At 46.2% G+C, this 27,518-nt stretch overlaps 1 protein-coding gene and 1 long non-coding RNA gene across 4 annotated transcripts; one reads left to right on the forward strand and one right to left on the reverse strand.

Moving 5' to 3' along the window:
* Positions 1–1,205: 1,205 nt before the first annotated feature.
* On the forward strand, positions 1,206–12,521 carry LOC143864680 (12-oxophytodienoate reductase 2-like). Of its 2 annotated transcripts, XM_077375427.1 has the most exons (5): positions 1,206–1,363; positions 3,179–3,319; positions 5,104–5,234; positions 11,001–11,174; positions 11,746–12,521. In XM_077375427.1, exons 1-5 carry the CDS (start codon positions 1,305–1,307, stop codon positions 12,339–12,341), a joined length of 1,101 nt encoding a protein of 366 aa, XP_077231542.1. In that variant the 5' UTR covers positions 1,206–1,304; the 3' UTR covers positions 12,342–12,521. The 2 variants fall into 2 exon arrangements, with proteins under 2 accessions (XP_077231542.1, XP_077231543.1); XM_077375428.1 differs by lacking the exon at positions 3,179–3,319 and having other exon boundaries at positions 1,208–1,363.
* On the reverse strand, positions 11,447–27,518 carry LOC143864681 (uncharacterized). 2 transcript variants are annotated; one of them, XR_013241330.1, is made up of 3 exons: positions 27,471–27,518; positions 13,185–13,280; positions 11,447–12,944 (listed from the first exon to the last, which is right to left on the reverse strand). It is a non-coding gene; the product is annotated as an uncharacterized LOC143864681 (long non-coding RNA). The 2 variants fall into 2 exon arrangements; XR_013241329.1 differs by lacking the exon at positions 11,447–12,944 and having other exon boundaries at positions 13,089–13,280.

The raw sequence follows: 27,518 nt of genomic DNA on the forward strand, positions 1-27,518 counted from the left end.
CTTGAAAGGAAATACGATTTTTCATAGTGGCTCTTCGAAGCAATGGAATGATCGAACGGGTCAACAAACTCAAGATGAGCCTTGGTATGGTATTCAACTAAATCATCTTTGCCGGCATCAATTTGCACATTTTTCAGATTTAGCTTTCTTTCTTCTCGCATTTCCTTGACCAGCATGCTCATTTTGTTCAGGCCTTTCGAAAATCATTGTTCTTCCATAAATCTTGAAAAGATCTTGCAAAAATCATCACGCATGGAATCCCAAATCTCAGAATCTTTAGCGCAGGATATACGACACCTATACCATTTGTTATGAACTTTGATTCGGATCGCAACAAAGTTGATCTTCTTAGAGGGAAGATCGGCCTCTTGACCTGCTTCGAGGGAAGGGTCGTCCTCCTTTGTGCCACGAAAGCAGAACTTTCTTAAATAAATTTCTTGCTTGATGTTTTCTTCTTGCTATGCCCCAAAAAACTTCTCCATTGGTCAATCTTCGGTCCCTGCTTGCACACACCAATTCCGTTTTGAAAAGATGTAAAGGTAAAGAAACGTTTGAGAGAAGGGTCAGCGTGATGAGAAGTTGCATCCCTTCCCTCAAACATCTATAAATTTCTCTTTGGTCCCTGCTTGCACACACCAATTCCATTTTCAAATATTTGCGAATCCATGTCAATGAGAAGAGGGAAATAGTCCCATCATCACTGTCAGTTGTGGAGCAAGGAGAAACCAAAAAGAAATTCCTTACAGTGTGTAGAAAACACCACTCATGACTTCTGGTATGTTTCTTTCTCATTTCAATTCAATCCATATTATTAGATTGTGATTTATCAAAGTTGGATCGCGAAGATCCGTTCCCGGTGCCCCATTTTTATTGAACACTAAGAGTTTATAGGTCGGATTTTCAAAAAGCAATGTACTCCTCACACCATAGGATAATCTAAACCGTTCATTAGATGGGCCACAAGGCAAATAGGTTGTACCCCTAAAGACATTTCCATATTTACACTGTGGCCCATTAAATGGACGGTTTGGATCAACCTTGAAAAAACTGATTTTCTTTTTGATGGGGAAGCTCAAAGCTGGGTTTTCTAGTAAATTTTGGTGTACCCTCGCTCTCACAATTCAAAGCAAATGGAAAGAGTTTATTCGAAAATAAAGAGCCGTGCACGCATATAATTAAGTGAAGGATAACGGTCTATTTGCTTCTGTCTCACTGCCAGTCTCTATAAAATATTAAAATACTCTCCTTCACTTCCTAAATCGTAAGTCGCGTGTGTGTGTGGGAGAGTGGGAGAGAGAGCAAGAATGGAGAAAATTCCTCTACTTACTGCTTACAAGATGGGAAAATTCGAGCTTTCTCACAGGTCAGTCAACTTATCAAGAAAAAAATCGATGTGAATTTTCATTTCATTTGATTGAAAATGTTCAGATTAGTATTCCTCCATGCTGTATTAGACAAGGTGTTGAAGAAGAATTCTACTTTTTCCATTTTCTTTGAGATCTTGGGCTACTTTTCATGTTTTTTATACAATTAATTAAGCTCAATTCTATGACTCTGGGGTGCAACTTGGGTCGATTTTAGAGGATTCGGGTTGAGCTTTTACCTTATAATCGGGGTCGGGGTCGGGGTCGGGTTCGGGTTGACTCCTATTCATTTTTTTTAGCAAAAGCTCAACACAACCCAAACAGCCCAAGTGGCACCCTATCGAATCTTTGTTTTTTTTTTTTTTGTTTTTTTATGGTTTTTCTTTATGTTCTTTTTAATGTCCTTCCAGCCATTTTCCATGTTCATTAGAAAGAAAAAGAACTGTACGGGCCCACCATAGGATGATCCAAACCGTCCATTTTATGGCCCACAGCGTAGATAGGTTGTGGACAAAAAATTATTACCATAGGATCATCCCAACCCTCCAATCTAAAGAGGTTTCCATAATATGCTGTTCCTCATTGATCGGAGGGCTAGGATCATCCTGTGGAATGACTTTTGGGCATAACCTATTTAGGTTGTTGCCCATCTAACGAACAGTTTGGATTATCCAATGGTGTGGCCGATTCAATACTTTTGAATACTGGGCTCTACGTGCTTACCATATTAAAAACCCGATCGGGTGCAACTTTGCAAGCTTGTATAGTCCCGTATTTTTCTAGAAGTACTGTACGGTTTACACTATAAGATGATCCAAACCGTCCATTGATGAACTGCAACATCAATAGGTTTTGCCCAAAAAATCAACGAACGATTTCATTCATTTCGCGGCCTATATTGTTGTTAATTGTTGTAAGTTTACCAACCATTCTTTGCAAATTTCAACTCCCAATTAAAGTTAATTAGGTGGATCAATACCAACCATTGAAATTTGGGTCCCACACACAGGGACATGTAAGTGCAATCAAGACTGTTGGCCACCCACAGTCTGATTGCTTTTACTTGTTTTGTTGGTATGCAAAACGAGTCATCCGGTAAGGTATTCTTGATGGAATTTCACCTGATCAACGGATCCGATCACATCCATGTGGCACATTCATGTCTACAAACCGAAGCCTAATGACAATAGTCTTTTACAAAGAGTGCCTTTAGTAATAATATTGCTACGATATTTAATAACTACTTTATCATTAGACAATACTAAATAACCAATAGCTATCAAACATGAAACAAAAATCAAATTCCATCTAATTGATGGTGCTTCCACAATCTTCATGGATCTCAAAAAAAAAAATGAATCGATTTTTTATTGTTTAGTGTTTAGGCCTTTCGGGAATAAAAAGTTGAAAACCAAATGACGGGTAACCCGCGGGCACCAGCGTCCGAACCAGACCCACCCGCTGGTCACGGGTACGGGTATTTTTTTCACTGGTACCGTACCTGCAAATCTTGCTGCTGGCCGGGTGTACCTGTGGGTACAGGTCCCATTTTGCCCGGTCTATATGGTAACCGCTCGGTAGCCCCAAAATAGTGGGGCCAACATTGTTTGGGTGATCCAAACCATTCATTAGTTGGACGTTAACATAGATAGGGTGTGCCCAAATAATCTTCTCCGTGGAATGATCCTAATTCTCCTCTTCTCGGAAAGAGGACAGTTTATCGTTTTTTCCTAAATAAGCTGTTTAGGAATCTATTGAATTAGAAACTTCATTCGGCTGATCCTAGTTTTTTTTCTTTTTTTGGATTTTGGCAGAGTAGTGTTGGCACCATTGACGAGGCAGAGATCATTCGGGAACGTACCTCAAACACACGCCATTTTGTATTATTCTCAGCGGACCACCAAAGGGGGTCTTTTAATTGCCGAAGCCACCGTAGTTTCTGACACTGGCCTAGGGTAAAACAATACACGAATTTTGGACTCTTAACCCAATCCAAACCATTCATTTGTTGAGCCCAGATGTAGGTAGGTTGTGTCCTGAAAATCTTCTCCATACCACTCACAACTAACTAGGGGTGGACATGGTTACGGTTCGAACCGGGGAACCGAACCGAACCGGCACATTTGGTTCGGTTCGGTTCGGTTCCAGCTATATATGGTTCGGTTCCAGTTCTAAAAACTTGGAACCGGTGGATATTCGGTTCGGTTCTGGGTTTGGGATCCCGGAACCGAGAACCGACACTACTTAGTACTTACTTAGGAATTTGATAAAATCAGTCCTCCCCCATTTAATTCACCCCTTTGTAATGTTTTCCTTTGCCTTTAAAATTTTAACTCACCCCTCTTTTACCGATTTGTAGTTCATAACTTCATATATAATTTGATAGGGCCTATTTGTAGTCCACATATATAAATGTTATCCCAACTTTGATATGCATTGGATATTGTATATTAGGAATTGCCCAAAACTTTGATACGAATGGTATATACCTGTTTGTAGTCCATATATACCTGTTCACATATAATTTGATAGGGCATGTTTGATAGGGATATATACATGTTTGGCTGTTTGTAGTTCGGTTGGGTAAACCCATAACCGAACCGATTATATATGGTTCTGGTTCGGTTCGGTTCCACACATATATGGTTCGGTTCTGGTTCCAATTCCAGGGAACCGATTATACATGGTTCGGTTCTGGGTTTAGCCCAAAACCGAACCGAACCGAACCATGTCCACCCCTACAACTAACATATGAATCAAACATTTCTCCATACCACTTAAGATTCATACGTCTAGTTTTGAGTGCTATGGAGAAGATTTTCTGGGCACACCCTACCTATATACGGGCCCAACAAATGAACGGTTTGGATCACCCCCAAAATGTCGGCCCACCGTATTTTGGGCTGCAAATGCATGCACAGCCGTCCAGTCGTCAACCATATAATTTCTCAGTTGATATTTACGAGATTTTGTATGATGTAAGCCTGTATAATCCAGTATTTTTTAAAACGTACTGTACGTCCCATTTTACAGGATGATCCAAAGCGTTTATTTGTTGGGTCTAACGTAGATAGGCTGTGGCCCAGCAAATGAACGGAATGGATCATCCTGTAAAATGAACGGTACGGTACTTTTAAAAGAAAATACTGGTCTATGCGGGCGTACACCATAGAAAATCTCAATGTTCACAATTTACAAAATCTCAATATTTACATTTTACACCCTCTATTGTTTCATTTTGGTTCATACGATGTTCGTCCCATTTTCAGTCAGCTACCTGAGCCAATATCAGTCTCCCATCTTAAAGTAGAGGATGCTAAGTAGACTCTGGTCTCTCGTGAGCAATATGAGTGGGCCCACCTATCATCTAGAGGTCAATAGGCCCCACAACAAATGGATGAATCTAACTGCACAAGCATGGCATAACAAATGCCAGAGATCAACATTCAATGACAGGAAGCAAATTTTTAATCGGACGGTTAAAATCATCTGATGGTTCATCCTGAGATCTATCAGTTCTGCGTGGTTAGCACTTAGCAGTGCCCACCAGATGAATGGCTCTAATCACTGTTGTGCCCGAAGTGCTGAAAATGCTTGTAGGTGGGGATTTGCTGGGCAATTTTGAAGGAAAGAACAGCCAATAAATTGAGATCTAAATTGATAGGGTGGGCCCTTTCCATTTAGTAGGCCTGGATCGATACATGATCATTATGCTTAATTTCTTGCTTATTGTTTACAGGTACCCAGAGACTCCGGGCATTTGGACGAAAGAGCAGGTTGAAGCTTGGAAGCCTATTGTGAATGCTGTTCATGAGAAGGGGGGCATCTTCTTTTGCCAGATTTGGCACGCTGGGAGAGTCTCTAATTCTAGTACGTATACATATCCCAACTATCCATAAACTAATCTAGTAATCTCTATTAGAAATGATGAAAGGAAGGACTCTCTCTCTCTCTCTCTCTCTCTCTCTCTCTCTCTCTCTCTCTCTCTCTCTCTCTCCATGTTTCTGTTTTTCTTTGATCTGGGCTTCTTTTGTTTTCTGCCTTTCCATTTGTTTTATATGGATTGCTTCATTTTAGAAAACCCAATTCTAAAAATCTTGTTTTTCCATAGTATTTTTGTTTACAGGCCAAAAAAAAAAAAAAAAAACCCCAATTCAAAAAATCTTGTGTTATGATTGTAGGTATGGGACTTGGAGTAGGTGGGACCCAACAGGATATGGGACAGGTTAAAAGGGCCTAACATAAGGCTTTCCATCAGCTTTGGGGCTTTTGCTGTATTAGTGTATTGGTTAAGTACCTAGCAATTGGTATTATTGCAGGCTACATCCCATGTTCGAGTACGTCATGGAAGGGGCGACCTGTGGAGAGGACTACTTGGTAAAGAGCCAAGTGAAGTTGTCACAGAGTGGGCCGTCGTGGAAGGGGCAACATGTGGAAAGGGCTACCTAGAAAAAATGGCGAGTGAGTGGGCTGCCAAGGACGGTAGATATAGAAGCGTAGTGAAATGTTACGGTCCTGAGTGGGAGGTGATGCAGCACCGTGAAGGGAAATAGAAGAAAGATGGGAGAAATAGACGAAAGAGGATAGCAGAAGAAGAAGAAGAGAATAGAAGGAGAAGAATATGGGAAGAAGAAGAAGAATAAGAAAAAGAATAAGAAGAGAAGAAGAGACGAAATTAGGGGAGAAGAAGAAGAAAACAGTAGAGGGGAAAATCAATCTTTATTAATCATCAAAAGTTACAAAATAAGCTGTAAAGAGGCCTATATATAGGCAAATAAACAACTTAAAAGATAGAAACCTACTAAAATAAGAATTTCTAAAAATAACATGGAAAATAAAATCCTAGAAACTAATAACATGGAAATAAAAATACTAGAAACTAAATAATGCGAAAATATATCCTAATATTTGCATCATTCTCCCCTGCTTGAAAAAGAACTCGCCCTCGAGTTCTAGCCCACATGGGTCAAAGATGTAAACAATCCGCTGAAGTAATAGAACATGTAATCCGGCGGAAGCAATCATCATGCCTAACGCTCGAGACAATCGAGAGAAGCATCTGCAAGGTTGGCGGAAGAAGAGGAAAGAAATGGCCCATGTAGACTCATGCGAACAGAATCTGCATTGGAGAAGTAAACTAGCTGGGAAGATCGCAACATACTCCTGGATCGGTGCGATCAGCATAACAACAATGGGCAGTACCAATCCATAACTAGCCTCAACAAGGTCATCATCTACTGGTATCACATCGGGCACAATGGAATCAACAATAAAATCATCTGCTAGAATCGTGTCCGGTATAGTGATATCAAACGGGCAATCCTCTGTGTCAGCACAAATCTTGACAATCTGCTCAACTGGCTCAAAGATAGTGCAATCCTTCGTAATATATTTTCTATCATCTGTCTCAAGTAATGGCTCATCATGGAAAGCACTCGCCTCTGACTCGTGGTGGTGCTCGGTCGATTCTGGCAATGGATCAACCTCATGCGGCTCTGCCAAAATATCTGTCTCAAATGTAAAAGTGGCAAAATTTCTCTCTAGATGCTCGGCAATCGGTGCGGCAGAAATCTGAGAAGCATCATGTGCAACGATGTCGATATCAGCAATCAACTGAGTCTCTGACTCTTTATCGTCCATCTCAGAGCCTGAATCTGAATCTGATGAAATCAAAGGCTCAACGTCGATGATCTCATCAATACTAGCAGCGTGCTCTGTAAGAATAGCAGCAACGTTAGGTGGGATGAATGAAGTAGTGAAGCGGCTCCGCAAATATGACTCGAGCAAACGATGCTCGAAATATCGGTTTTCAGCTGCAATTTCAACGTCTTGTGCATGACGTGCTGCAGCTTGTCGTTCATGGCGAGCTGCTTCTTCTCGTCAAGCGGCTTCGTCACGCATCAATCTTTGGTCATACCCTGTTCGCTCACGTTTCAATCTCTATTGATTTTGATAGTGGTATGTAAACTCATAGCGAACATCATCCTATCGACGAAATGGAGGCTTACAAAACTCATGACGCTCGTTAACGAAGAAATTCCATTTCAACTTGGCTTCGCGGCACACTGTATCCGTGACTTTACGAATTGTTATTTGATGATCATAACCACAGTACCTATGATATGCATTAAGTGCTTGAATCCAGTCTAAACATGCATTCTCAACATCTCCATAGGGATAGGTGCAATCATCATAACCACGAAAATATGGAACATGTGGTGCAGAAGAATATCGAGGATCATATCTATCAAAATATGGAGCATATGGTGGAACCATTGGGATAGGCGTAAAAAACTGAAATCAACTGTCTGATCTATCTGGCATGTTGAAAGAAGCACTACGCTGTCGTTGATCTGAAATCGGATGAGTAAAAGCTGATGATCGAAAGAAGGGGCGCGATCAACGGCTGAGATGACTCCTGAAATTATGCCGAAGACTGCTGTCCGCTGCTAAGAATAGGCCGGATGCGCTCTAAAAGTTGTCACGAACAACTTTTGTGTTGAGGTCGAGGGCTAATTTTGAGCAGAAATAGCCCAAACAAGAAGAGAGAAAACTAGATAGAGAGAGGAGAGAGAAGTACAGAGATAGAGAAAAAAGATGACTTTTTTTTTCCTTTTTCTTTTCTCACGCAGTCCCTCTACAGAATCTGGTGTGTAACATAATATAAGGAGTGAGGGGTGCCCAAGGAAGGAAATGGGGTATTAATAAGGTGTGAACTTACCTAAGGAGGGGTGGTGTCTTAGTGAACAGAGAGGTGTGAAATATATAGAAAATAATGAATGGTGGGTGCCCAGGGAAGAACAGGAAGTGTACGCTCTTTTTTGTTTTTCTATTCGTCACTCACGTGACAATCTACCTTTCAAAAGTAACCCTTTGAGCTAACCTTGACCACAATAAAAGCAAGACCTTAACTTTATCTTTTCTTGATGTGACAGATAAGTGTGTGGGTTATAGACTTCACAATTAATACATGGTAGGTGCTGTTGTGGTAGAAGAATAAATAAATATATAAGGTAACTTGCCTTAGGTTGTATCTCTGTGGAATATTAGACACGGCAGTGTATCTGAATAAGACAAAATAAGCAATCATCTAGTAGGAAACTTGCTATGCAAGCAATCTCCTATAATATGACAGGACTTCCTATTTTAGCCTTAACTTTATCTTTTCTTGATGTGACAGATAAGTGTCTGCGTCAGAAGCTGGAAACGTGCACTGCTAAATCAGTAACCTCGTCCTTTAGTGGAAACTTGCAGGACACGTAACCCAAGAGGGTGGAAATATCAATACGAGCTTCTTCTACCTCTTCAACTAGCCAAAAGAAACGCACTGAGTGTAGGTTTTTGTGGCTGGTTTGGGAGAGGTTATACGGCTGGCAACACAGGTACTGGTTTGAGGGTTTTGTGGCTGGGAGATAGCAGTTACGTTTAGGACTATTGGGGATTAGAAGGGGCTAGATTAGGATGAATTTCTGGGCAGCAAGGTGGGGGCTGTTTGTGATGTTTGGATGTGGTATTTCGGGGGAAAGGCTGCAGGGCTGAAGGTTATGAGATGTTGGGCTGGTTTTAGGGTTGAGAAAGAAAGATGTGACGAAGGTTACGAATTTATGTGCTTATGGTGTTTGATGAAAAGCCTCAAAGGCTCCTCTCTTTACTGTTGAATGTTGATGGTTGTGAAAGATGAGGACAACAAAGGGATTGGATTTTAGTGGAAAAGGCTACCTTTGGAAGATGTTGAAGATGATACCAAAGTAATTGGGTTCTTTTCTTTGATATTTTGCTTTGATACCAAATTGATGCAACACCGTGAAGGGAAATAGAAGAAGGGGGGAGGAATAGATGAAAGGGGATAGAGGAAGAAGAAGAGAACAGAAGGAGAAGAATAGAAGAAGAAGAATAGGGAAAGAAGAATAAGAAGAATAAGAAGAGAAGAAGAGACGAAATTAGGGGAGAAGAGAAGAATATGAGAAGAGGAGAAGAAGAAGAAAACAGTAGATGGGAGAATTAATCTTTATAAATCATCAAACGTTACAAAATTAGCTGTAAAGAGGCCTATATATAGGCAAATAAACAACTTAAAAGATAGAAACCTACTAAAATAATAATTTCTAAAAATAACATGGAAAATAAAATCCTAGAAACTAATAAAATGGAAATAAAAATACTAGAAACTAAATAATGCGGAAATATATCCTAATATCTGCATTAGGGGGCTTGGGGCCTGCCTAGGCATGGGACTAGGTGGATCTCAGGGGCCAGCCTGGTATGAGACAGGTTTAAAGGGCCTACCTAACGTGTTCCATCGACTCTGGAGCTTTTGGCATATTGGTTAGGTACCTAACACCCAATTCCAAAATCTTAAGTTTGAAGTTCTTTGTGCTATATATATCCAATATATACCGTTGATTTCTGTGAATTTTTCCGTGACTTTTACTTCAGACTCATTACCGATTCCCTAGATTCATAGCTAGGGTGTCTTGATCTCAATCTGATCACGATCTAGATTCATCACCAAAACTCAAGATGTGAAAACAGGTTTTTTCAGCTTGATCTCATTGGTTCTCATTTTTTGTGGAAGATCTGTCTAATGCTATAAGCACTGGTGTTTCTTTAGTGGTGATCCCTAGTTTCTAGAAGTAGATTCTAGCATCGCGTTCAGTCTGAAATTTTCAATTCCTAATGTCTGTAGTTTAATTTGTTGGTTTTCTTTTGGTCTTCTTTGGGTTCCATGCTTAGGTTTTCAAAGGCTTAGGTTGTAATGACAGTTTTTCAGTAATAAAATTTCACTGCATGTTCATAGATACATGGAAACTAAAGTTATATGACAATCTGCTATTGAGGGAAGTGAGTGTTTGCTTGTTATAGATATGATCACCTTATCCATATTCTCATGTTTGACCGTGAGCAACTTGGATTACTTGCCTGCTTGGTTAATCTCTGAACATTTCTCCTCTAAAAAATGCAATGGTATTAATATATGATCTTGTTGGGTAGCATACTAAAGTTTTCATGTGAGCTACGGTTGCACCAAAGCTACCTTTGACTGCTCATTTTGCTGAAGGTTTGATATTTTTGAACATGCTTTGGACGATTGTGTGAATGATTTTCTGATACAACTTGATTCTCATCGCGGGAATGAACAGGATTTCTTTGGCTGTATAAGAAATTTCCCCTAAGGTGTTATGTAGTATTACCATGATATAGAACATTTTAGCAAGTATCCCGCACAATTGTGTTGGAGTAAGTTTCAAACACAGTTGAAAATACAAATAATTCTAGGCAGGTAATCCTAACTTCATTGTGCTTCAGTTGGGTGCAACATTATTATAATATAATGTCGTGCTCTAAACGCTTCCAATGAATATAAAGAAAATGCTGGTTCCGGATTGAAGCGGGCCTCTATTAAAAAGTATTGTAAATTTATTGTGATAGTTTTCCTTGCAAATGATAAAAATGAAAATATCAAGACATTTTTTAAAATCTTGAGATTAGTTTGAGATTTTATTAGCTTATCAAAATATCACAATACCATCGTAATACTGCGAAAAAGACGGAGATATTTGTGACTTTGGTTTGGGGAAATATATTATTGGCACTCATGTTGTTAATATTTGATATTCTCTCTAATTCTCATTGCAGGTTATCAGCCTAATGGGCAAGCTCCAATCTCTTCTACTGACAAGCCCTTGGCACCTCAGGTTGGAAACACTGGAGAGGAATCAACATTCTCGCCCCCACGGCGGTTAAGGGTGGATGAAATCCCTCAGATCATAGATGATTTTAGAGTCGCTGCAGGGAATGCGATAGAAGCTGGTAGGACAAAGGGGTGCCGATATCATTTCTTTAGTAGAAGTAGTCCAATACATGAATAGAATTGACTACAATGGTCCATGACACCCATTTTAACACAACTTTGTATTGTGAGGATCAACAGACCACAATATCACTCTGGTTTTAATTTTCTAAAAACAAGTCAATTGAGTATCAAGTTGATGCTGAAGAAGAAATCAAAGCAAAAGCATTCAAAACAAAAAAACAAGGAGAGAGAAACTTGTGTCTTTTAATATTTAACTCAATATCACACACACACACACTCTGCTTCACATTTTTGCACTTCTCTCTTTGCAAACAAAGCTACTTAAAGTCCTATTGTAATACAAACTCAATTTCTATTCTTAACTATGACCACACGTAAACCCATTTTTTGGCTGTAATTTTATACTCCCCCTTGATTACTGAAAACTAGAAGGCGTGGCATTAATATATATTTCAAAGATGAGAATTAAGCTGCAATTTGAGGATTGTTGATAGATTAACATCAATGATTCTCTCTCTCTCTCTCTCATTAATTCTTTTGTCTACACTAACTCTTTTTCATACACAGGTTTTGATGGAGTTGAGATCCATGGTGCCCACGGATACCTAATCGACCAGTTCATAAAAGACCATGTCAATGACAGAACCGACGAATATGGAGGAAGCTTAGAGAACCGTTGCCGCTTCGCTCTACAAGTAGTTGAAGCCTTGGCCAACGAGATCGGAGCCCATAGGATCGGTATAAGGCTCTCCCCCTTCGCGAGTTTCATGGACTCGGGAGATTCGAACCCTGAAGCTCTCGGCCTTTACATGGTTGAATCACTGAACAAATATGAAATTCTCTATGTCCACATGCTTGAGCCGAGGTTTTCAACCTCGGCGGTGGAGGTGTCGGAAACTCCCCACAGTCTTTTGCCCATGAGAAAAGCTTTCAAAGGGACTTTCATTGCTGCTGGTGGGTATACCAGAGAAGATGGGAACAGAGCTATTGCTGAAAATTATGCAGATCTAGTAGCATATGGTCGCCTCTTCTTGGCCAACCCAGATCTACCAAGGAGATTTGAACTTGATGCTCCCCTTAACAAGTACAACAGAAACACTTTCTACACACTTGATCCAGTTATTGGTTACACTGACTACCCATTTCTTGAATCTACTACTTAGGGTCCCAAGTGAGGTTGAGAGAATGGAGACTTTTGTTCTCCCTTTCTACTGCTCTTGAAGGTCCTTGAAGTATCATAGTGTTAAAGTGTTGATGAATTTATAATGTATGGTGAGAATCTGTGTAAGTTGTTATACTTAAAAACAATATTGATATTAAATTGAAACTGTTCATAAATACAATGAGTCATTTCAGTGGAGATGCAAATAAAAACATGTCGACTGTTTCATGTCAATTTCGCATAACATTTAGAACCACGCTTGCATGAATCTTCAAATTAGGAAGCCACTCTTGTATGTTGACCGAAGGATTTTGTTTCGGTGGGGATGGAAATATAAACATGTCGACCTTTTCGTGTCAATTTCAATAGACATTTAGAATCATGCTTGCATCATTCTTCAAATTATTCATTAATCTTTGGATTCCTAGATTCTCAAGGTCATAAAATAGCTTGTTTTGGTTTTTTGCTCTCCTACTTTTGATGTACGTCTAGCTTTTTGGCAAGAGCAAGTTTGATGTCTTCTGGTTTTGGGAGACGACATTCGTTCGACATTATTATTGTGGTTGGCCAACAAAATAACCCATGTGGGTTAATCACCATCCGCCTAAAAAATTTGGCTTCCATTAATAATATAAAGAGATTTGGATAATGGTGAAGAAATTTTTTGCAATGATTTGGGTACTGTGAACTTCAGGCACCCATGCATGCAGAGAGAGTAAGTTTGCATGGAAAAAGCATCTTCAACACATTTTGTAAAAGGCATTTCCTCGTTAACACATTTTGTAACTTAAAATGCACCACCTTTAGTAGCAGATTCAGGAATCAAAACATCAAAATCACTTACAGTCCATTCCGCTGTCTCAACAGTGTTGCTAACATATATTTGTGTACCTACATCGATCGAAGACCATACTCTCGTCGCTGGTTTTGTTCCTGGATCCTGTTAAATAGCAGAAACATGCTATCATCTTTGTAAAGTTGCAAACAATATATTCAAATATTCGAATATATCACCAGGTCAAATAACCAAAATAATTTTATATTTGGTACAAGAAACAACAAAATATGTGGTTAAAAAAACAACAACAAAATATAATCTTAAAAAAAAAATTCATTTTCAAAAAAAAGAAACAACAAAATATCACCAAAAAAAAAAAATTCAAAATTACACCTAGACCATGACATGTACTTTCAAGCATGGTTTAAAATTTCGATTTCGGTAACTGTTTCGGACCCCACCAAAAACCGAAATTCCGGCCGAAATTCCGAAATTTTGTAACACTTTTTTTTTAATAAATAATGCCATTCAATTGAAATTTAGCACCGAAATTACCGAAATCTGAAATTTGGTAAATGGCAAAAAATTTCGGAAAATTTCGGTTTCGGTCCCCACCGAAATCCAAAATTTCTGTCCGAAATTTCAGATTTCGGTCGAAATTTAAAACCATGCTTTCAAGTACCAACATAATAGGAAAAGTCAACCAAGAACCATTTTTTTGAAAATTCTGGCCCAAATATAAGCTGTTTGAAAAAATGATCGAATTTTGAGTTGACTTGGCTTGGGCTCTGAGTCTAATTTTATTTTCAAGCTCTTAAACCTTGATTCGACATGAATGCATGTAGAAATGATTTTGTATGTAAGGTAATGATATACGACATGAATGCATGTAGAAATGATTTTGTATGTAAGGTAATGATATACAGTCATGCATGTGAAATTTCATACATTTCCATTCAAAAAATTTAATATGTGGTTCATAAATAAGAATAGTACATAAAATCGGAAACAAGATAATATATATGTTGTTTACGTCAAGAAAATAGAAAAAGGCAATTACTTTAGGGAAATGATATCAGCACAACAATGATTTGATATTGCCATTAACTCATCTTGTCTTTTATTATTTAAAAAGCTGTCAAAGGATACTAGAGTTCCCAAAAAGCACTTAGAAGACAATTAAAACAGAAAAGACGAGCTGTGTTTGTGCAGATATTAAAACATTGTTGTGCTGATATCATTTCCCTTACTTTATTCTATGAAACCCAGATATTCGTACAGGCCCAACATACTATGTCTGACATATTACTATACTAATACCCATACTCAGATACATCATATACTTACGTTGGTCAAAATAACTATTATATTTTGAAACATAGGTCATTCTATTCGAATAAACTATAATGCGTTTCTACATTTTAATATCACCTACTTGCAATTATAACTTTGAGCATCTGAGTCTTATGGATGTTTGATAGGGTCCGGACTCAGCACTGAGGGAATCCGGACTCAGCAATCCGGACTCAGCACTGAGGGGTCCGAACTCAGCATCCAATTAGCTTCTGGCACGTGGCCCTCACAAGGACCGTTGGAAGGCCAACACCTGTCTCCACTAGGTGTGACACCTGGACCAATCAGGGACCTCCACCTGCCCTCCTTAGGTATGAAACCTGGTCCATACAGAGGCCACCACTTGGCTCACAACTACCACCTGTCCTAGACAGGTGGCTCAGAATCACTATAAATAGCCTTCACTTGTGCTAAGGTGAGGGTCCTGAGAATCTGAGAACCAAAACTCTAAGCTTTTTGCTCTGACATTGCTCTACACTCCTGCTCATACTGACTTGAGTGTCGAAGCGCCCGTCCGGAGTATCACTCCGGGTTGGTCCTCTGACCCTTTTCTTTCTTGTCTGTACTCTGTGCAGCGCAGGACTCAACCAGTCATTCAGCCGTGGCTCGTTAGCCCGGACCACCCAGCCCTACCATAACCTGTTACCGATTTTAGGCCTAACAGATTTGGCGCCATCCGTGGGACCGCGCAACAAAAAGCTGTTCGAAATCTCACCCAGATAAAAATGGTAGGACAGACCGGCAAGCGAGCACCTCCGACTTCTCGGGCTACCCGGGCTACGGCCCCCCGTGAAGGACGAAGTGAGCGTCTGGCCTCACAGGTGGAGGTCGGGGCGGCCGTGGAGCGGACTTCGCCCCACTCGGACCGTTCAGATCCCACCCCGACCCCGAGGGAAATGAGGGCTCTTTTTCAGGAAATGACCGCGGTAGTTGCGCAGTTCAGGAATGCGGCTCCCGCACTTCAGCAACACCCCGTCGAGGTTTCTCGACCTGTTCAGAGAGGAGAAAGCTCCCGCAGAGAACGCGCGTCTCCACCCCGCGACCAAACTCGTCACTCCACTCGAAGAGACCACCAGTCGCGGGACAGGAGCGTGCGTCCTGAGCCTCGTCGACAGCATCACCGGTCACGATCTCCCTCCGTGCAGAAGCGGGGCAGCAAGAGAGACCCTATGCACGGAGAGGGATCGCGGCACCGGCGAAGGAGTCCCCTCAGCCAGTCCGGATCCGCAAGGAGCCCATCAGCCGCAAGGAGTAGACCTGCCCGTCTGGCCGAACAGAGGGATGATCCGATGTTACTAAGAATCCAGAAGATCGATAACAGAATCGAGGAGCTGGCTAGAGATCATGGCCGCCCCGCTTCAAGGATCTTTAGTAGCAATCCCCCTTTCACAGATCGGGTACTCGGTGCGGCAGTCCCCTTGGGCTTCAAGATGCCGCAGATCCCGCAATATGATGGGACCACCGATCCCGTGGATCATCTGCAGACCTTCAGGACGACGATGCTTCTCCACGGGGCGTCGGACGGGTTCCTTTGCAGGGCACTCCCCACCACATTAACCGGAGCCGCGAGAGATTGGTACTCACGGCTGAAGCCCAAGTCCGTTGACAATTTCGACGACTTCGGGGACGACTTGGCCCGGCATTTCATGAGCAGCAGAAGGCCTCGAAAGACGACGGCTTCACTGATGGCCCTGAGGCAGGAAGACGGTGAGGCCTTAAAAGCGTTCGTTGGCCGGTTCAACAGGGAGGCCCTTCAGGTACCCAACCTGGATCCCTCAGCGGCAACGAATGCTCTTCTGGCCGGAGCCCGGTCCACCGACTTCCGAAGAGCAGTCGCCCGGCGAAATCCGCAGTCCTTGGCAGATCTAATGACCGGGGCGGAAGAGTACATCTCCGTCGAGGAGACTCTCGCTGCCCTGGATTCCGTCAGCAAGAGAAGACCAGAGGAGAAGAACCCCGCCAAGCAGCGTAGGGATGACAGACCCCAGAGGAAGGAGAGCAGTCCGTCCCGGAAGGAAAGGAGCTCCCCCCGGCCTCGAACGGAGAGGAGCCCCCCGACGAGGGAGCGCTACACGCCCCTCACCGCGTCTAGGGCTCAAATTTTGGCAGCCATCCGGAAAGAAGACTTCATCCGGTGGCCGAAGAAGCAGACGTCGGAGTCAGGCACCCAAGACATGTCCAGGTATTGCCGGTTCCATAAGAGCCACGGCCACGACACCAACGCCTGCATTCATCTCAAGGAGGAAATCGAGCAGCTGATAAGCAGAGGGTACCTCGGGAGGTACTTAAAAAATAACGACAACAGAAGGGAGCGCCAGGACAACCCGAGACCCAGAGACAGAAGTCCTCGAGACGCCCAACCCCTGGGCGACCGCATCCAGGCTCCAGCCCCGGCCGTTCTCCCTCCTCAGGTACCTCAACCTCAACTCCAACCTCATGGTGTTATTGGTACCATTTCAGGAGGGCCGACCGCGGGAGGGACCTCTTCATCGGCCCGCAGAACCTATGCCCGGCAGGTCAACGCCGTCCATGCCTGCAGCAAGAGGGCCGAGCCAGAAAATGAGATATCCTTTTCGGAGGCAGATCTTGACGGTCTGATCCTCCCGCACGATGATGCCCTGGTCGTCACAATGCTAGTGGCGAACTGGGAAATGAAGAAGATCCTGGTCGACAACGGGAGCTCCGCCGACATCCTCTACTATCACGCCTTCGAACAGATGATGATCGGAGCTGACCGTCTGAAGCCGGCCAACTCAGATCTGTTCGGGTTCTCAGGAGAAGTTGTCAAGGTCGAAGGGCAGATTGAGCTTCCAGTTCTTATCGGGGAGCCGCCCCGTCAGTCCTTCGCAATGGTGACCTTCCTGGTGGTTAAGGCCAAGTCGGCCTATAACGCCATTCTAGGACGTCCCGGCCAGAACCTCCTACGAGCGATTCCCTCCGCTTATCATCAGAAGATGAAGTTCATTACGCCAGGAGGCGTAGGTGAAGTCAGAGGGGATCAGCCCCAATCAAGACAATGCTATGCGGCAGCACTGAGAGGGAAGAATGCGTCTGAGTCTCTTCCAATCGAGCTGTACGATCTGAGAGACGAAGCGCAGGTCACAGTCAACCAGCCCGCAGAGGACCTCATCTCTATTCAATTGAACATCGATGATGAACAGAGGGTTGTCCAGATCGGCTCTGCCCTGCCAGAGGCCGCGCAGCAGGATCTCGCTCAGTTCCTCAGGGCCAATGCAGATGTCTTTGCCTGGACTCCTTCAGACATGCCCGGCATTGACCCGTCGATTAGCACCCACGAGCTCGGTGTCGATCAGACCTGCAAGCCCGTGAAGCAGAAGCGTAGACACTTTGCACCGGAGAGACGGAGAGCCATCAGAGAAGAGGTGGAGAGGCTTTTGAAGGCCGATTTCATTCGTGAGATCCAGTATCCGGACTGGCTCGCGAATGTGGTAATGGTAAAAAAGTCCAACGGGAAGTGGAGGACCTGTATAGACTTCACAGACCTGAACAAGGCCTGCCCAAAAGACAGCTACCCACTTCCAAAAATAGACCAGCTCATTGACGCTACAGCAGGTCACGAGCTGCTCAGTTTCATGGATGCTTTCTCAGGATACAATCAAATCAGAATGTACGAGTCTGACATCCTGAAGACATCATTCGTTACCGACCAGGGGACTTATTGCTATCGGGTGATGCCTTTCGGACTGAAGAATGCGGGAGCCACTTACCAGCGTCTCGTCAACAAGCTGTTCAGAAATCAGATCGGCCGGAACATGGAGGTCTACGTTGATGATATGCTAGTGAAGAGTAGAAGTGCTTCTAACCACGTCTTCGACCTCGAAGAGGCCTTCCAAGTCTTGAGGGAACACAACATGAAGCTTAATCCGACCAAATGTACGTTTGGCGTCGGAGCAGGCAAGTTCCTGGGCTTCATGGTAAGCCAGAGAGGAATAGAGGCGAACCCGGAGAAGATCAAGGCGGTAATGGAGCTGACTCCTCCCAGCACTATCAGAGAAGTACAGCGGCTGACCGGGCTGGTGGCAGCTCTGGGGCGGTTTATTTCAAAATCCGCCGAGAGATGCCTCCCTTTCTTCAATGCGATCAAAGGTATAAAAACCGCGCCCTGGACTCCGGAATGTCAAGCAGCGTTCGAGGAGCTGAAGCAGTATTTGTCCTCCCCTCCCTTGTTGTCCACGCCGGAGCCAGGAGAAGAGCTGATTCTGTACCTCTCAGCGGGACCCTTGGCGGTTGCAGCAGTACTGATCAAAGAAGAATCTAATCAGCAAAAGCCGATCTACTATGTTAGCAAGGTCCTCCATGATGCAGAGACCAGATATCAGAGAGTAGAGAAGCTCGTGTGCGCCCTCATTACGGCGGCCCGGAAGCTAAGGCCGTACTTCCAGGCGCACACAATCAAGGTCCTGACAGGACAGCCTCTCAGACAGATCCTCCACCGGCCAGACACTTCGGGCCGGCTTGTCAAGTGGGCCGTGGAGCTCAGTGAGTTTGATATCAAGTTCCTACCCAGGCCGGCGATCAAAGCTCAGATCCTCGCTGACTTCATAGCCGAGTGCACAGTTCCGGACCCAGACCCCGGGCTAGTAGCAGTTCCATCTCCAGAAGCAGAGCTGGCCGTGCCAGATCCTCGGGTCGTTTCCAGAGCATCACCGCCCCCCGGGCCTGAGACCGTCATCGCGCACCCAGTTTTTGATGAAGAACCGCTCTGGGAAGTTTATGTGGACGGGTCATCGAACAAGACAGGGTGTGGTGCAGGGCTAGTTCTCACTGGACCAGAGGACTTCGTCCTGAACTATGCCTTGAGGTTCGGTTTCCGTGCGTCCAATAATGAAGCAGAATATGAAGCGCTCATCGCCGGGATGAATCTTGCTGTGCAGACCCGTGCTCAGAGGTTAAAGGCGTACTGCGATTCACAGCTCGTCGTCTGTCAGATCCAGGGAGTATATGAAGCCCGTGAAGAGCGAATGATCAAGTACCTGGGGAGGGTTCGCAGTCTGGCCGTTTATTTCAAGAGCTTTGAGGTCGTCAGAATCCCCCGAGCAGAGAATGGAAAGGCAGATGTGCTATCAAAGCTCGCAGCCTCAGGTTACACCGCCCTCAGGGAAATTCGCATGGAGTTTCTGAAGAGGTCCAGTATCGACGCCCAGTCCGTCGTGGTGATGCAGATTGACGATGAGCCGTGCTGGATGGATGAGATAATCAGGTACCTGCGCAGCGGAGAGCTCCCGGGAGGGAGAAAGGAGGCCCGTAAGGTCATGCAGAGGGCAGCGAGGTTTTCACTGGATGGCGAGACTCTATACAAGAGGTCATATACCCTCCCCTATCTGAAGTGTCTTCGCCCCAGTGATGCCTTGTTAGCCCTGCAGGAAACCCATGAAGGAATCTGCGGAGAGCACCTCGGGGGCAAGGCCCTGGCCATTAAAATCCTCCTGAGAGGTCTGTACTGGCCTACGCTGAGGAAGGACGCGCTGAGCCTTGTGAAAAAGTGTGAGAAGTGCCAGAAGTTCTCTCCAGCCGTCCACCAGCCACCCGTTCCGATGACCCCGATCATCAGTCCTCTTCCCTTCGCAGTATGGGGAATGGATATTCTGGGCCCCTTTCCGCCGGCCTCAGGAGGCCGTGAGTTCGTCGTTGTCGCCATTGATTATTTCACCAAATGGGTAGAAGCAGAGCCTCTGGCCAAGATCACTGAACAGAATGTACAGAACTTCTTCTGGAAATCAGTGGTGTGCAGGTTCGGAATCCCCCGGGTCCTCATAACGGACAATGGCAAGCAGTTCGATTCGAGGAACTTCCGAAAGTTTTGTTCTGACCTGCACATAGAGCAGAGATTCACATCTGTGGCACATCCTCAGACGAATGGGCAGACAGAGGTGACGAACAGGACCCTCTTGCAGGGGATAAAGAAGAGACTGGATGGCAAGGCAGGGCGTTGGGCAGACGAACTGTATCATGTGCTCTGGGCGTATCGGACCACTCCGCGTACGGCCACAGGCGAGTCACCATTCAATCTCTCCTTCGGAACAGAAGCAGTGATCCCGGTTGACATCGGCGTCCCCTCCCCAAGGATCGTCCATTTCAGTGAGCAGCTCAACGGGGACGGACTCCGTGCCAACCTTGACTTGCTTGAGGAAGTCCGAGAGGAATCTCAAATCAGGGCGGCGGCCTATAAACAGAAAATATCCAGATATCATGACGTCAAGATCCGACCAAGAGAATTCCGTGCAGGCCACCTAGTCCTGAGGAAAGCCTCCGTTTCCCAGCCAAGAAGCGTGGGCAAGCTCTCTCCGACCTGGGAAGGACCGTACCGAGTCAAGGAAGTCATCCGCCCAGGAAGCTATCGGTTAGAGTCCCTCGACGAACAGATGCTGCCACATGCTTGGAATTCTAGAAATCTTCGGATCTACTACCAGTAATTTTGTTTGCCTTCATAGGCTTGTAAAGAACTGCTGTAATCATCCAAATTCTGTAATGAATAAAATAAGTTTCCCAAATGATTGTCCTTCTTTGAGTAACTCATTTAGACATCAGTATATAGCAGCAGTGGTGCACTCCGGCTCATCCTAGTGGCTTGGAGATCAGTTCCAGCCAGGACGCCCGCAGTGGAAACCACCTTCAAATATTTCCTAAGTGTTTGAGTACCAAGCTTCCAGCTCGGTTCTCGCAGACTTAGGACGAGCAGCAGTGGTGCACTCCGGCTCATCCTAGTGGCTTGGAGATCAGTTCCAGCCAGGACGCCCGCAGTGGAAACCACCTTCAAATATTTCCTAAGTGTTTGAGTACCAAGCTTCCAGCTCGGTTCTCGCAGACCTAGGACGAGCAGCAGTGGTGCACTCCGGCTCATCCTAGTGGCTTGGAGATCAGTTCCAGCCAGGACGCCCGCAGTGGAAACCACCTTCAAATATTTCCTAAGTGTTTGAGTACCAAGCTTCCAGCTCGGTTATCGCAGACTTAGGACGAGCAGCAGTGGTGCACTCCGGCTCATCCTAGTGGCTTGGAGATCAGTTCCAGCCAGGACGCCCGCAGTGGAAACCACCTTCAAATATTTCCTAAGTGTTTGAGTACCAAGCTTCCAGCTCGGTTCTCGCAGACTTAGGACGAGCAGCAGTGGTGCACTCCGGCTCATCCTAGTGGCTTGGAGATCAGTTCCAGCCAGGACGCCCGCAGTGGAAACCACCTTCAAATATTTCCTAAGTGTTTCAGTACCAAGCTTCCAGCTCGGTTCTCGCAGACTTAGGACGAGCAGCAGTGGTGCACTCCGGCTCATCCTAGTGGCTTGGAGATCAGTTCCAGCCAGGACGCCCGCAGTGGAAACCACCTTCAAATATTTCCTAAGTGTTTGAGTACCAAGCTTCCAGCTCGGTTCTCGCAGACTTAGGACGAGCAGCAGTGGTGCACTCCGGCTCATCCTAGTGGCTTGGAGATCAGTTCCAGCCAGGACGCCCGCAGTGGAAACCACCTTCAAATATTTCCTAAGTGTTTGAGTACCAAGCTTCCAGCTCGGTTCTCGCAGACTTAGGACGAGCAGCAGTGGTGCACTCCGGCTCATCCTAGTGGCTTGGAGATCAGTTCCGGCCAGGACGCCCGCAGTGGAAACCACCTTCAAATATTTCCTAAGTGTTTGAGTACCAAGCTTCCAGCTCGGTTCTCGCAGACTTAGGACGAGCAGCAGTGGTGCACTCCGGCTCATCCTAGTGGCTTGGAGATCAGTTCCAGCCAGGATGCCCGCAGTGGAAACCAACTTCAAATATTCCCAGCTCGGTTCTCGATGCAGCACAGAAATAATGCGTACAAAAAATAAGAATGCTGTACAGACAGTTGAACAAAAATTGTATTTGTATTCAGTATTCATATTCGTATTACAAAATTGCTCTCTTCGCCGAGCTGGCTTACAAAGAATAGGCGTTACCAACTGTGCAAACAAAAAACGTATCATCAAAAAAGAAAGAAGGCTGCCGATCAGGCCTCCTCGTCGGCCACCACCTCGGTGACGACCCCTTCGGGAGTGAGGGCTGCGAGCTCGCCACCCTCCGCCGAGGAGACGGCGGCCACAGTCACCTCCGCATCCACCTCAATAGGCCGGGAGGAGTCCGGTTCGTCTTCCTCCTCATCTTCCTCATCCTCTGGAGGTGCATACGGGACGGTTAGCCCGTCCAAGGAGATGTCGGGGTGAATCTTCTTCACCTGCTCGGAGCAGAGAAGGAAACCCGCCCTGTAGGCCTGGAGGCCTAAGTCGAAGTGCTGGGCCTCCTTCCTCTCCTCAGTTTCCTTCACGGCCTTCTCCACGGCCGCCTTTTCCTTCCTTCCGGCCCTCTCAGCCGCACTCAGGAGATCCTGCACGGCCTGGTTTTTGACCCTCTGCAGTTCGTCCTGTAAGCTGTTGAGCTCGGCCTCTTTGATCTGGACGGCTTCATTGAGCTCGCCGTTCTCCTTCTGGAGCTGGGCCTTTTCGGACTCGATCCTTGTGATCGTCTCAGAGAAGAGATATCGCTTCTTGGCCATATCCCTTGAGTACACCTGGAGTTGATAGAGGGCGGAGCTGATTGCCGCTTCACAGGTCTCCGGCACCTCTTTTTCGACTGCTAGCCGGTCGCGGGCGAGGACACCCTTGTACATCAACTCTGCGGCCACCCGGGTATCCCCCAGGCCGGTGTCCGTTTTCTGCACGGCCCAGTTCGGGCGGAAGACGTTGTCGCCTCCAACCGATGCCGTAGCCGGCATACCCAGTACTGCCCCGCCGTGCTTTGACCCCGTCGCCGCTCCGGACTTGGAGCTCTGACCCGTGGTGTCTGCCCGGCTCGAAAGGGCAAGCTTATGCGTCGCCCGGCTGCTTTTAAGAGGCTTAGCCAGCGCGACCATCGGCGGGGTCGACTCCGGCACCTTCCTCTTCTTGCCCTTTGTTTGGGGCTGCTCCTGCGCTGGGGACGCGCCCGAAGACTGCTTGATTCTGTCCAAAAGGGACATCTGCTTCACCATTTCTGCAAAAGAGAACGGAGCGCAGTCAGCAATATGAAAGTTGAAAAATACTTCAGAAAAATAAATGCAATCCTATAGTATCTACGTACGTGCCGGCGTCGCACGACTGACCCCGAGTGCGACCAGCTCGGCCTCTTCTTCGAACTCTGAGCAGTGAACTGGACCTCGCTTGAGCTCTTCTTTGATCAGAGCGAAGGTCATATGGTCATAGTCTTCGAGAGCTGGTTTTTTACTAAGGCGGCGAGTGTCCGGCGTTCTCCATTGTAATGAGAACGGCCACTTCGAGCCCGGCGCGGTGTCCTTTACATAGAAGAACCTGTTCTTCCATGTGTGAATGGAAGAAGGTATCCCAGTGATCATTTTCATTTCAGGCCTCTGGCTAATGTAGATCCAGCCGCCGTCCTTATGCCTCTTCAGGTGCGCACACATCCTGAAGACGGGCACGGTGGGGTTCCTACGGAGCCGGACTTCAAGAAGGTACAAGAAGCCGATCAGTGTCCTCCAAGAGTTCGGGACGACCTGTGTAACTGCCAGCCCGTAGTAATTCAGTGCATCCGCAAAGAAGGGGTGGAAGGGGAGCCTAAGCCCGGCCCGGAAGGCCTCCTCATACACGCAGAGGTCTGCGCTATCGTTGCTGGCCCGATCCCCTTCGACAGCCGCCCTCAGAATGTACCGGCTAGGAATACAGTATTTGTCCCTGACGATCTGAAGCCTGTTCGGCCACAGATGGTTCACCTCGTATAGGGCCCCGATGTTATACTGCGGGTTGGCTTCCATCTGTGCCTCCGCTATCACCTCGACTGGCATGCGCGACGATTGAGGGACTGCCGCTTCGACGTCCTCATCATCGTCGCTGGTTTCTACCCGATCCGGTCCGTCCACACAGGCCGGGATTGTGTCTAAGTCCACACTCATTTCCTCACCGCTCTCCTCGTCTATTATGATCACTAGCTCTTCGCCCTCAACACCGGCCTCCACTATAGGTGAGGCCGGAACCGCCCTCTCCGATGCCTCGGACCCCGATGCGGTACTGGTCGAACCGGACTCCTTTGAACTGGAGTCCGTCTCCGAACTAGTGCTAGACATAAAAAGGAAAAAAAAGAAAAGAAAGGCTAAAAGCTAAAAAAGATTACCGAACTGGAGTGTTGGACGAGGACCTCCGGGCTCACTGATCCGAAGCGGGCAGAAAACTTGAGCAGCCGAACAGAAGAGGAGGAGAGTAAAAGATGAAAAGTAAGAAATGAAGAGTAAACTCCTGTATTTATAGAGAAGCTGGGAAGAGCGGGAAAAATCCCGCCCATTTCCGCCAGCCGGAGTGCGCCACGTCGCCTTCCGCATTAAATGCGCCGCTCGCATTAAATGCGCCGCCTGCATTAAATACAAGGCACAGGTCCCAAAGCGCCAGAAGACAAAAGACCTGTCCGGCTGTCCGGACAGGATATGGCGCGTTCGCTAGACGACAAAAGCGCTAGACGACAAAAGACCTGTCCGGCTGTCCGGACAGGATATGACGCGTTCGCTAGGCGACAAAAACGCTAGGCGACAAAAGACCTGTCCGGCTGTCCGGACAGGATAATTCAAGACGACAAAAGACCTGTCCGGCTGTCCGGACAGGATAATTCAAAAGACAAAGACCTGTCCGGCTGTCCGGACAGGATATGGCGCGTTCGCTAGACGACAAAAGCGCTAGACGACAAAAGACCTGTCCGGCTGTCCGGACAGGATATGACGCGTTCGCTAGGCGACAAAAACGTTAGACGACAAAAGACCTGTCCGGCTGTCCGGACAGGATAATTCAAAAGACAAAGACCTGTCCGGCTGTCCGGACAGGATAATTCAAAAGACGACAAAAGACCTGTCCGGCTGTCCGGACAGGATATGGCGCGTTCGCTAGACGACAAAAGCGCTAGACGACAAAAGACCTGTCCGGCTGTCCGGACAGGATAATTCAAAAGACAAAGACCTGTCCGGCTGTCCGGACAGGATATGGCGCGTTCGCTAGACGACAAAAGCGCTAGACGACAAAAGACCTGTCCGGCTGTCCGGACAGGATATGACGCGTTCGCTAGACGACAAAAACGCTAGGCGACAAAAGACCTGTCCGGCTGTCCGGACAGGATAATTCAAGAGGCAAAAGACCTGTCCGGCTGTCCGGACAGGATATGGCGCGCTCGCTAGGCGACAAAAGGTTTCACCAGCAAAGACCTGTCCGGCTGGCCGTTCACAGCCTTAGCCGAGCAGGACCACATGACTTCCTGAACCAAGGACGTCCAGGACCCCTGGCCGCCCAGGCCTCTGGTCAAAAATTCAGCCGTGCTGGATAGTCGAATGCCTTCTGCCCGGCCGTACTCCTTCAGGCCAAGCGCCAAGGCCATGCCAGGGCGCCAGGAGTCTCCTGTCCAGCCACTATTTCTCCTAGCTGAGTCTGAGCCCGGCCTTAGCTGCCTGGAGGTCTTAAGGCCGGCCCGACGCTGTCTTTACCTTCTCTTTGCTTCTTCCAGCCACTTTCATGGCTTGAAGAACCAGGGGGCAACTGATAGGGTCCGGACTCAGCACTGAGGGAATCCGGACTCAGCACTGAGGGGTCCGAACTCAGCATCCAATTAGCTTCTGGCACGTGGCCCTCACAAGGACCGTTGGAAGGCCAACACCTGTCTCCACTAGGTGTGACACCTGGACCAATCAGGGACCTCCACCTGCCCTCCTTAGGTATGAAACCTGGTCCATACAGAGGCCACCACCTGGCTCACAACTACCACCTGTCCTAGACAGGTGGCTCAGAATCACTATAAATAGCCTTCACTTGTGCTAAGGTGAGGGTCCTGAGAATCTGAGAACCAAAACTCTAAGCTTTTTGCTCTGACATTGCTCTACACTCCTGCTCATACTGACTTGAGTGTCGAAGCGCCCGTCCGGAGTATCACTCCGGGTTGGTCCTCTGACCCTTTTCTTTCTTGTCTGTACTCTGTGCAGCGCAGGACTCAACCAGTCATTCAGCCGTGGCTCGTTAGCCCGGACCACCCAGCCCTACCATAACCTGTTACCGATTTTAGGCCTAACAATGTTCTTTTAAATTTACAATAAGTTCCACCTTCCATCTTAAATATAGTCAAGTTTTATGGCGTTTTATTTATACATATTCTTATGCCTTATCCCATGTATGGGACTAGGGGTGTAAACGAGCCGAGCCGAGCTTGGCCAGGCTCGGCTCGGCTCGGCTCGTTAAGCTCAAAAGCTCGGCTCGGCTCGGCCAGGGTCACGAGCGGCTCGCGAGCCTTATCGAGCTCGGGTTATACTAAGTTCACACCCCTCATCTTTCCTGGACAGCCCTATCTAGTGTAATTTGACTACTCTTTTTACACTACGAGGGTGGTCCAAGTAACAAATGGGGTTCCAAAAAAGAAGTGACATATTTTGCCTCCGCCTTTCCCTCCCTGAACAAACGAGTCGAGCCTGGCCTAGCTCGGGCTCGGCTCATTGAGCTTAACGAGCCTGGCCAACCGGCTCGGCTCGTTAAGGATTCGAGCCGAGCTCGAGCATGCCTCTGAGCCCGAGCCAAAATTGACACCCTTATATGGGACACATGTGGCATATCCGTGTCATTGAATTTGGAAAATGCAATTTCGCATTTCCGTTTCCATGTCATTGCCTGTATCCATATCCGTGATCTGGGTATATATCAGTTTTTTTTAGTACCATAGGGCAGTGTTTAAAAATGCGGATTTGACACGAACGTGGCCAAGAACGCGGTTGACACGGTTTGACAAGGTCATAACTCGGGAGAGTCAAAGGAGTTTATTTACTTTGTAGCGCAAAATGCGGAACGCGGCCGAGGTAAAAACGAGTCGACTCGGGCGAGTTCCTTACCGAGTCAAGGAGTTTTTAAACACTGACATAGGGTATCTCCACCCCATTTTAGGGTGGGACTAACCCTTATGGATATATCATATCAGTTTTTACATAAAACTTTCCAAGCGAAGCTTCAGTAAAGGCCATGCAAATCACCTGGTAAAAGTATTGCCGACTAGAGAGGGCCCCCAAATCTAGCTCCCA

The sequence above is a fragment of the Tasmannia lanceolata genome, unplaced genomic scaffold, assembly GCF_043159265.1.
Source record: "Tasmannia lanceolata isolate RefF3 unplaced genomic scaffold, GAP_Taslan_0.1 ptg000054l, whole genome shotgun sequence".
NCBI lineage: Eukaryota > Viridiplantae > Streptophyta > Magnoliopsida > Canellales > Winteraceae > Tasmannia > Tasmannia lanceolata.

Excerpts from the sequence above, each read along its gene's own strand:
- LOC143864680 (XM_077375427.1), top strand. The coding sequence starts at position 1,305 with ATGGAGAAAATTCCTCTACTTACTGCTTACAAGATGGGAAAATTCGAG. Across the intron at positions 1,364-3,178 it reads AAATTCGAGCTTTCTCACAG|AGTAGTGTTGGCACCATTGA; the intron begins GTCAGTCAACTT and ends GGATTTTGGCAG. Across the intron at positions 11,175-11,745 it reads AGGGAATGCGATAGAAGCTG|GTTTTGATGGAGTTGAGATC; the intron begins GTAGGACAAAGG and ends TTTCATACACAG.